Source organism: Podarcis bocagei (genome assembly GCF_964188305.1).
Source record: "Podarcis bocagei genome assembly, chromosome: 2".
Taxonomy (NCBI): Eukaryota; Metazoa; Chordata; class Lepidosauria; order Squamata; family Lacertidae; genus Podarcis; species Podarcis bocagei.
In genome coordinates, this window is record NC_138126.1 from 60,789,715 (window position 1) to 60,800,883 (window position 11,169).

At 45.1% G+C, this 11,169-nt stretch overlaps 1 protein-coding gene across 1 annotated transcript in view; it reads left to right on the top strand.

The window, feature by feature from the left end:
- The window catches only part of GNAI2 (G protein subunit alpha i2), a 134,773-nt gene that overhangs the window by 121,457 nt on the left and 2,147 nt on the right, over positions 1 to 11,169 (top strand). Inside the window, exons 6-8 of the mRNA XM_081185922.1 lie at positions 5,239 to 5,368; positions 5,539 to 5,692; positions 10,165 to 10,390. Coding sequence (XP_081042048.1) covers positions 5,239 to 5,368; positions 5,539 to 5,692; positions 10,165 to 10,355 — 475 coding nt within the window. The 3' untranslated portion in view covers positions 10,356 to 10,390. The remainder of the gene's footprint in view (positions 1 to 5,238; positions 5,369 to 5,538; positions 5,693 to 10,164; positions 10,391 to 11,169) is intronic.

Here is an 11,169-nt window from a genome sequence, read left to right on the forward strand (position 1 = left end):
GAGAGAGGCTGCATTTTTCATTCCGTCTACTTTGTCCGTGACAGAAATATACGTCAGCCAGTGTAGCTCAATAAGCTAAGAGTGAATGGTTTGTATGAATGCCTGACTATACTAGGCCTAAAAATAAAGGAAAATTTGGTTCATGTAATGAAAGGAGAATAAACACAGCCGTTGTTTCTTCCATATGCCGACACGCCTGTTTGTTGTGTTCATTGGAGGTGGTCTTCTTGTGCTCTTAAGTTCTGAGGGGCCCTGTTGTCGTAGGTCAGAAAAGGATTGTGGCTTCCCATCCCTCTGGCCTGGCCAGTGTGAGGGTTGCCTTTCCTTCCTGAACTTCCCGTCCTCATCTGGGAATGTCCTGAGGCTGCTGCCTCGTCATAGCGAAGTATGCTTGCTGCATTAGAAAGCAACCTTGCAAGCTACTCCAAAAATGATTAGTCCACGGGCATTTTTACTAGCCCCCAGGTCCACATATCTCTGTGTTAGCTGTTTATGCCGCAAGGAATTTATTGGTTGCTGAAGTTAATGACTGGAATTGGAGGGAAAGGGGAGCTCTCATGTATAAATATTATTACATCGTCATAGCAATACTTGAGTTTCCTCATAGTGGTTTGTTGAAATTTAGAGGGAATATCTCCCTCTTGATTATAATGTCATCCAGATCTCTTTCCCAAATGTATATTGACAATGCATAACTAAAAGTGCATCTTGATGAGCCCTCTTGTTAAATTTTATATAGCCCTTCACTATGTTCCGGGACTAATCTTAGCCTTTTTTCTTCCTTGTGCAATCGCAGGCTTGGGTTTTCAACTCCCATTTCTTAATGAAGCAAGTTCTGTAGTATGTTTCTTAGCACCTGAGAATGTGGCCCAGCTTTTCATTGAGCTGCTGAGGCGTGCCTTTTTCTGGGGGTGGAAGGGCAGAGTTTGTTTACATGTCACGTCGGTTTCCTGTCTCCACTTTTCCTTGGGATGGAATTCCCACTCTGTTTCCTCTCATTGTCCAGCCGAGGGCTCTGCCTGCCCCGTGCGTTGGCAGCCTGTCTCCACAGCCCTTGTGTGGAAGGCTGGCAGCAAGCCAGGCCTAGAACTCTGCAAAGAATCCCCCCAGAAAGGGCGCGGGGGGGGGGGGAGGGAGGGAGCTCTCCCATAGCACGGCTTCCCTGCCAACTCATAGGGCCACTTTGAATGTGTTTTTCCAGCACTGAGAAATAATCTCTCTGCAAAGTGTGTACTTAGTAGTGCTCGAAACCTATTTATGTTCTAATGGCATTTTTATCTTGCCCTTCTTTCAAGGAGCACAAGGCAGTGTGCTCACACCTACACACTCGCTTTCTTTGCCCCTTGTGAGGTAGGCTATAGGCTAAGAGTGTTTTGGCCCAAGGTCATCCAATGAGCCGAGTACAGATTTCAACCTATGAGTGTGTCCCCAAAGGGTCAGAGCCCAACACCCAGCCCACCACACCAGCCTCTGCAACATCTCAAATGTTTGGGGAAAGGGGGCTGTTCAGTAGCCCTTAGTTCTGAGCTATCATTGTATGTCAGCAATGTAGCAGAAGGCTTAGAAAATATAGTTTAATCATTTACCATGAAGTTTCAGAGTCTTGTCTTGTTCCCAGCAAATACGTAACTGTGTTGCCCACAAGATTGTGCAGGCCAAATAAAACATGCAGATTGAAGATGTGCAGTCCCCCTTCTACCACCAGGCAGAATTCAATCCTGAAATTGGGTCCTCCAATCTAGTGTGACAAATTTCCATGGATCTCTTTGGTTTTCAGACAGTCACTTTTGCTGTAGCTCCCCAAGTTACAGGTTCTGGATGTTTTCAGAAAAGCTTTTGTTTAGAGTTAAACTTTACTTTGGCTTTATAGATTTACGGCTGTATAAACAGTAGTGTAGCATGGCACTCAGAAATGAGCTGGGAAGCCGCTGTTCAAATCTTACTAAAGAACTTGAAGAGAACAATCCGGGGGGGGGGGGGTGTCCATGTGGGGGAAGAACAGCCTTATCCCAGGCCAGAGCAGACAGCAGGGTAGGAGTAGCTAGAAGAAAACTAAGTACAGTGGTACCTTGGTTTAAGAACAGCTTAGTTTATGAACAACTTGGGTTAGGAATGCTGCAAATCTGGAAGTAGGTGTTTTGGTTTGTGAACTTTGCCTTGGAATAAGAACATGTTCCGTTTTTTGTTGACTGTGTTCCATTTCTAAATTGAGTCCCCCGCTCCTATAGGAAAGCATGCCTTGGTTTAAGAATGGACTTCCAGAACGGATTACGTTTGTAAACCAAGGTACCACTGTATACTGGTTCCAGGGCTAGAGGAACAGCCCTTCCTTTTCTGTCTCTTAAAACAAGGAAGATTTATTTTTATTTATTTATTTTATTACACTTATATACATCTTTGTATGTAAAGTCGAGGGCTTTGTGTGCTCAGTTGCTTCAAAATGTTGTTGATGGGGTGAGAGGGGGAGGAAAGCCAGAGGGAGGGGAAATGGGATGGAGTATAGCAGAGGAAAGCCGGGTTGGCTTACTGGAAAAGTAAATGGGAGCAGCACTCCACACTGCAGCATTTTGTTGCAGGGCCCTCGTGTTCCTTTCTGGAGCCTGGACTGGTGTGAGGGAGTGGCATGTGCTCTTTCCTATTCTGTGGCACCTGATGGTTCATTCATCCTGAACCTTTTCCCATTTCCATTCTCCCTTGAGCTCTTCTATGGGTATCCATGGTAGTTTGGCTTCTCCTAGGATTCACAATGATTTATGTTGGTAGATGCAGTGGCCATGTTTTAGCTGCATTTATTAGTAATTTTTGGAACATGACGATGCCTTCACATGGCCTTTGTTGGGAAGTCACCTGGTGTTTTAGAGCAGTTTCTAAGTACCACTAATGGCCTTGCTCAGGTCCTGCTGGGCAGCTAACCGATTATTATGCACTGCATGGGCCTTCAAATGACTTACGGCTCCATTAGCCAGATCAGATGTTCTTCTCCCCCCCCCCACCTACCCCACGTCCCCCAAAGCAGAAAGTATGCCAAAGTTTACAGTCCTGTCCCACTGCGTTGCAGCCCACACACGTTTTTGCTCTTCTAGCACAGGCAGAATCATTTTTCTCCTTCCATCTGTCAGCAAATTGAGGCTGCAAGATAACAATCTGAATCCAGAGTGTACTTCAGGAAATTCTTGACTACCATTGCCAGGCAGTGACTAATGCTCATGTTCTCTCCTAGTGATATCAGGGTAAATTCTCAGGGGAATGACATTAGAGAAAGTATCTCACTCATATGCAGTGTTATATTAGCATTGTCTTCCTTTTTGCTGTCTTACTATGAATTCCAACCAAGATAATGTGTATATAGTCTAAAATGCATGGGGTTGAACAGATTTCCTCTAGGAGCAAGGCCTTTTCAGTCATGGGACCATTCTAGCCCAAGCCATAATGCTCTATGTTTTCAAATGTTGGTCTAAAACCTGTCCCTTTAAGCTGGACTTAGAGGATTCTGTTGCTCCTTGCCCTTCTGTATAGGTTTTATATTGTGTATTTGAGTTTCTGCTGAGATTTGTATGTCTGGTTGGGTTCACTACTTTTCAACTCTTGCTTTGGTTTTATTGTACAGTTTGATTTTTTTGTTGCAATGTTTTTGATGTTAACTGCTTGGAGTAAATTAGTGGCAAGTGTCAGGCAGTGGCTGTCTCCGCTCACTAACTAACCTCTTTGGCCTGATGTACTCTAAACTCCTAATGCTGGGGAACTGTTTGTGGCTGCCTTCCAGGAACACTTTTTATTGGGAGCTATGGCTCTTCTGAAACCACAAAAGCAGTTTTCTCTGTGCTTCAGGGCAGGAAGACATAACCCATGAAGCACATAGATGTCGTTGAACGCAGCAACTGCGCATGTCATTTATCATCAGTAACTTGACAAGACAACCTCCTATCTTGATGTGGTAGTGCTGTGTTTCCCCACTCACAGGATAGGCAACATATTGTAGACATTAATAAGGGCAGAAGAGGGAAGATCAGTGATCACCATTTTTGTATGTCAGCCATAAGTTTAATTGAGTGGTGGTGGTGGTACTAGTAGTAGTAGTAGTAGTAGTAGTAATAATAATAATAATAATAATAATAATGGCTTGGCTCCCAAACAAATTGGCTTCTGAACACTGCAAACCTGGAAGTAAGTGTTATGGTTTGGGAAATTTTTTCGGAAGCCAAACATCCGATTGAGTGCAGGAAGCTCCTGCAGCCAATCAGAAGCTGCACTTTGGTTTTCGAACAGTTTTGGGAGTCAAACGGACTCCCGGAACGGATTAAGTTCGAGAACCAAGGTTCCACTCTAGAATATCACATGTAGAACCAGCCTCAGTGCCTATTACTTGGATTAGGGAAGATCATTGCCTTGTGCTGAAATGGTTGTACAGAAATCCTTATCCAGTGCTCTGGTTACTGTGGCCATCATGACAGCGTCATCATGGTTGTATTATTACCCTTTGAGTTCATTGTGTGTGTTCCTTAGTGCCACTGGCTTTGGCTATGCTGAGAGTCGCTTTGTTGATGCTGAGAATAGTGCATTCACCAAGTCCGTTGGTGTGACTCCCTTTCAGACACTTAGCAGTTGGGCTCCAGGTTCCAAACAGAAGAAAGATGTACTTCTTAACCATGCAGCAGATGGCTCTGAGAGATGCAAGAAGTTTCCTTCTTTCTTTACTTTTCATACAAGGAAGGGAAAGTCCAAGAATGTTTGTCTGAGGGAATCGGGACTGGGCAGCAGTCTGCTACTCAGTATACTCATATTTGCAGCATTCAGCAGGCAGGGAGGTTTGCCCTCCAAGCCATCTTGCAGACTTAAATCTCCACATTTTCCCATTGAGACAGTAAGGAACCAGACTCAGTGACTGCTTCATAGTTATACAGTGGTACCTCAGGTTACATACGTTTCAGGTTACAGACTCCGCTAACCCAGAAATAGTACCTTGGGTTAAGAACTTTGCTTCAGGATGAGAACAGAAATTGTGCTCTGGCTGTGCGGCAGCAGCAGGAGGCCCCATTAGCTAAAGTGGTGCTTCAGGTTAAGAACAGACCTCCGGAATGAATTAAGTACTTAACCCGAGGTAGCACTGTACTTAGTTTCCAGGCTTGGTTAAGCCCATCTTTTCTTTTGGTTTCCAGCAATATGATGCTGCAATATGATGTTGCTGTAGTTGCTGTCATGTCAGACCTCAGTAACATTGTGGGTTTTTCCCCCTCACAGGATGTTTGATGTGGGGGGACAGAGGTCCGAGAGAAAGAAGTGGATCCACTGCTTTGAAGGAGTGACTGCCATTATCTTCTGTGTTGCCCTTAGCGCATATGATTTGGTTCTGGCTGAAGATGAGGAGATGGTAAGGAAATATTCATCTTTGCAATAAAGCCTTCAAGGCGCCATACTTGCTCTTTGGGACAGAAATCGCTCGATTTTGTTTTCTATACTCTTGATCCTTCAGCTCCTTTGCCCTTCCCCCTTCTTCCTCTAAGCACACTTCTTGGCTCAGCATATTTGTTGCCTTGACAGAATCGGATGCATGAGAGCATGAAGCTGTTTGACAGCATCTGTAACAACAAGTGGTTCACAGACACATCCATCATCCTCTTCCTCAACAAGAAGGATCTCTTTGAGGAGAAGATCATCCACAGCCCCTTGGCCATCTGCTTCCCGGAGTACACAGGTACGTGGCGCCATTTTTTATTTGAGAAATTAACTTCAAATCCCCCATGTCCTTAATTACTCCTGTACTCTTTGGTCTGGGAACACTGTCCTTGGATTGGCGTTAGTGGCAGGCGAGGAGCAAGTTTCTGTCTCACAATCCGCCCCCCCCTTGTGCCCTACCATCTCTCTTTCTGTATCACTCCCAGTTTAGTTTAGAACTAAAATCTAGTGGGAGGTGGTGTACAGGCCAAATTTATTATAGGATTCTTCTAGGTCAGGGATGGGGAGCCTGTGGCCTTTCAGATGTTGTTGGACTACCACTTCTATCACACCATGCTGCTGAGTCTGAAAATATTTGAAATGCAACCCTGGAAGGGTAATTTATGCCCTGAAACTTGCACAGACTCACTGCGGAGAAAACTACAATTCAAAGATGGGCAAGACCTATTCAAAAGGTGGTTAAGGAGAAAGTTTCTATCTACAGATGCCTATGAAAGCTGCGTGTCAACTTCCATGCATATAAAATAATATGAAATGTAGGCAATGCACACTTTTGCCATATTCTGACAAAGCTTCCACTTTTAGAAGCAGAGGATTGTGGTGGAAATAATGTGGGGACCAGGTAAATTGCACATTTGATCAGTGCACACATTTTGTAATATATAAGGGACCAGGCATGTAAGGGTGAATATAGGCAGCCAAGTTTTCACATGGGAAGTGTGGGGCAGTTTTCCTATTGCTTTATTGTACACTCTGGTCTCTTTTCAACAACATATGTCGTACTATAAATCTCTGATATATATGCTATTTCTGTAAGCTAGGGGGCAGTAGTGTGTGGACCTGTGTAAACTTGTGCATGAAGACCTTGTCATTTATACAGTTCAGATCCTGAAAAGTAACCACAAACAGAAAGGGAAGAGGTAACACCTTAAAAATTGTAATATTTACCGTGGCATATACATCTTTGCTACTATAAATATGTTAGTCTTCAGAGTGCCACTAGACTCCCAGTTGAATGAAGTTCCTGTGATGAATAGATTTTTCTTGCAAGGGAGTGGAGCAATTCAGTGACTGCACAAGCCCTGTGTCTTTAGAACAGTAGAAAGGAAGGGCATGGCCTTCTGGATAGACCAGGAGGAAATGAAATTCAGAAGACAACCAGTCTGCATTTTGCTCGACAAGCGTGGCTGTAGGTAATGAGTGAATGGTAAGTGCTGGGTGTCAGGGGCCCAGTTATAAGACTTTGGCAGTGGAAAAGGGAGGTGTTCAACACTGCATTTGTGCTTGTTGTGCACGGCAGGAAGTGTGGAATTTTCTTTTGCTGATAATCTCATCAGCTGCAGCGTGTAGGGAAAGTGAGTAAAGGAACAAGGCCAAGGCAGCTTCTCTGACAAATTTAAGTAACGTGTTGCACCCCTGCTCACACTGCTTGCCATCCCCTTCCATTCCCCCCACATCAGCCCCTAGAGCTTCTTTTCCCCCTCCCATGCAACTACAAAGCTCGCTTTTCACCTTCCCAACCCTATTTCCGAAGCCACTTGCCTGTTCTGTTCTGCAACCCATTTTCACCTTCACCCCCATGTAGACGCCTCCTCCAACCCCTCCTTTAGTGCAGCTCCCCTTGCACAGAAACCCACCTCCTGGTAACCTCCTGCATCTTCCTCCTTCCACATATTGCAACTACAAAGCACCCTTTTCATATTCTGCCCCTTCTTTCTCCTCCTTCTTTCTTTTTTTACAACCCCCTTTGCATTTTTTACATTCACTCCCTTCCTTCCCCCTCCATCCTTCTTTTCTCAATTCTCCCTTGCACACAGATCGCTCCCGTTTCTGTTCTCCCTCCTTTCTTCTATTCTGCAGCCTCTTTACACACACATATCCCATTATATATATTACTGCATATATAAGATGAGTAGAATCTTAAGAACAAGGCGGTCAGCTAGCTTTTTCAGACAGAGAAGGTTAAGTTCAGGTGATGCTGTGCACAGCTGGATGTTTGTTCCTTAAGAAAATATCTGTGCTAAATTACTGCATTGAATCGGGAACTTGGCGTCTGGAACTCATGGTATCAGAGTGAAATGCATTGTATTTAGGGATGGAGGGACACTGAGGGGTTGCTCTTTTTTGGAAGAAAGAAAGGAAACAATTTTAACCAAGAGAAATAGTTGAGATATACACACACAGAAGCAAACACAAAAAACTAACACAACAGAGCCTTTCCCAACTCCTTTCTTACTGTACTCAAACCTTGTTTTAAACTGCTGCTACCCCTCTGGGTTACCCTTCCCCCTGCTTGCTCTACTCAAACCTCTGCCATTGTTCAAAATTGACACCTTTTTTATTTTTTTACTCTCAGTATCTTTCCATCCCTGCTTCACTCAAACTTCTGCTGTTCAGCTGAACCACCATTCAGCTGTGATGGATATATAAAAATGGCCAAGAGTTAGAATCACTTCTTCGGGAATCTGCAGGGAAGGATCTCTTCCCCTCCTTTTTCTTTTCTCAGTTTTTAAGCCTCCTCCTGACCAGAGAGGCATGGTATGCAAAGCACAGCTAGGGATGGAAGAACTTGCCAATTTCAGTTCTGTCTGTTTCTCTTGTTTCCAATCTTTCCTCATGAAAATTCAACAGCATTTTAGTTCTAATTTCTCCTAATAAATTCATTTTATATGCAGTTTTGACTAAGGTGCCCATTATTGCAAAGCAATTTTGACTAATAACAATGCTGGGGAAACCCAGCCAAATGGGCGGGGTATAAATAATTGTTGTTGTTGTTGTCATCACAAATTCATCCTAATGCATTTCTTTTTGGCGTTTTTGTCAACTATGGTTTGACTCAGTGGATTTGTAACTGGCTGACTGACCGAACCCAAAGGGTGCTCATCAATGGTTCCTCTTCATCCTGGAGAAGAGTGACTAGTGGGGTGCCACAGGGTTCTGTCTTGGGCCCGGTCTTATTCAACATCTTTATCAACGACTTGGATGATGGACTCAAGGGCATCCTGATCAAATTTGCAGATGACACCAAACTGGGAGGGGTGGCTAACACCCCAGAGGACAGGATCACACTTCAAAACAACCTTGACAGATTAGAGAACTGGGCAAAAACAAACAAGATGAATTTTAACAGGGAGAAATGTAAAGTATTGCACTTGGGCAAAAAAAATGAGAGGCACAAATACAAGATGGGTGACACCTGGCTTGAGAGCAGTACATGTGAAAAGGATCTAGGAGTCTTGGTTGACCACAAACTTGACATGAGCCAACAGTGTGACGCGGCAGCTAAAAAAGCCAATGCAATTCTGGGCTGCATCAATAGGAGTATAGCATCTAGATCAAGGGAAGTAATAGTGCCACTGTATTCTGCTCTGGTCAGACCTCACCTGGAGTACTGTGTCCAGTTCTGGGCACCACAGTTCAAGAAGGACACTGACAAACTGGAACGTGTCCAGAGGAGGGCAATCAAAATGGTCAAAGGCCTGGAAACGATGCCTTATGAGGAACGGCTAAGGGAGCTGGGCATGTTTAGCCTGGAGAAGAGGAGGTTAAGGGGTGATATGATAGCCATGTTCAAATATATAAAAGGATGTCATATAGAGGAGGGAGAAAGGTTGTTTTCTGCTGCTCCAGAGAAGCGGACACGGAGCAATGGATCCAAACTACAAGAAAGAAGATTCCACCTAAACATTAGGAAGAACTTCCTGATAGTAAGAGCTGTTTGACAGTGGAATTTGCTGCCAAGGAGTGTGGTGGAGTCTCCTACTTTGGAGGTCTTTAAGCAGAGGCTTGACAACCATATGTCAGGAGTGCTCTGATGGTGTTTCCTGCTTGGCAGGGGGTTGGACTCAATGGCCCTTGTGGTCTCTTCCAACTCTATGATTCTATGAGAACTGCAATTCAGATAGGTGTGAATTTCAAAGAATGGCTGTGTTTCAGTTCTCATATTGCTTTGGAAAGTGTGAAACTGATCATTTTGCAAAGTGGCATGAACACTCCCCCCCCCCCTGAAAAATGCACCGCTCTATTGCAATTGCTTGTGTCAGCATTGCAGCTTCCTGGTATGACTAAGCTGTGTGGCTCTTGAGTTTCATGAGCAGGAGCCGGTCAGCCAGTGTATTTCCCTTTGAATTTATTTAGTCAGTTTTGCTGTAAATTCATTCAGTTACTACTCAGTACTAGGCGGATGAGGAAATCAGAGCTTTTTCTGGGCCAGAGTCTTCAACTCTGCCATACCACTATAAACTGCTCATGGATTAAAATAAGCTCAAGCTGTAGGTATCATGATTGTTCCCAGTATTGTTAGCAGTATATGTTGGCCTCTTTAAGGACTATAGCAGGAGTTAATGCATTGCTTTTCTGAGCTACCAGCGTCTGATTCCATGGGTGTCATTTCGGGGGCAGAAATCTACATTGAGTTAGTGCACCCAGTCCTGTCCTGATATCATTCTGTGGATCTCTCTCTCATTCTCTTTCTTTCTTCCTCTTCCTTAGGGGCCAACAAGTATGATGAAGCTGCTGGCTACATCCAGAGCAAGTTTGAGGACCTGAACAAGAGGAAGGACACCAAGGAGATCTACACCCACTTCACCTGTGCCACTGACACCAAGAACGTGCAGTTTGTCTTCGATGCTGTCACTGATGTCATCATCAAAAATAACCTGAAGGACTGTGGGCTCTTCTAGCTCTCCAGGCGGCATCTACTGAGGAACACAGGAAGGTGAGGCATTGCACAAACTCATCCATGTGCCCGAAAGGGCATGCACTTCTGTTTCTTCCCAGGAAATAAATGTGTGAGCAAGACATGGCTGTCAATTCTGTGACATCTCTGTACATCTTAATATGCACCATTGTGTGTGGCTGTGTCTCAAAGGTAGTAGCAGAAGCGACTGTTTGATATGCCAAAGGTGGATGGGCACTGAGAGCTGGCAGGGCGAAGGGGCAGAGGAGTGGTGTCAGAGCTGCTCGAAGATCCTAGCTCACAGAGGATCACGCTAGCCAGCGATCATTAAGTAAAAGTCTTTATTGAGTTACAGTTTCCATTTTCCAGCTGCTGCGTGCAACTCTACGTCTAGTAGCTAGATCGGCGAAGCTCCGTCTGATTCTCCGCCCCTTGTGCACCAACTTAATATCCTAGCCCTGCTCCACCTTTTCCGCCTGACTGTTCTCCTCTGGGTCCCTCTGCCCCCCGGGGTTTCTTCCTTCCGGGATTCTTCTGACGCTGACCCGGACCCTCCTGCCTCCTTGCGCCGGGCTTTAGGACCTGGCTCCCTTTCCGGGCTGCTTACTGCGCCGCCTTCCTCTGCATTTGAACTTGGCGCGCGCGCCCAACCTTCCACTTTCCGCTTAACCGTTTCTTCGCTCCCCGATGGAGGTGTGGCCACTCCTGACTCATGCCCTCCCTCCTGTGGTGAGCTGCCAGCGCTTGCCCCCTGGCTCCCTTCCTCCTCCCTGCTCCCTAGCAGTGACGCTGGTCCCGATTTCCAACTGCTCTCCTCT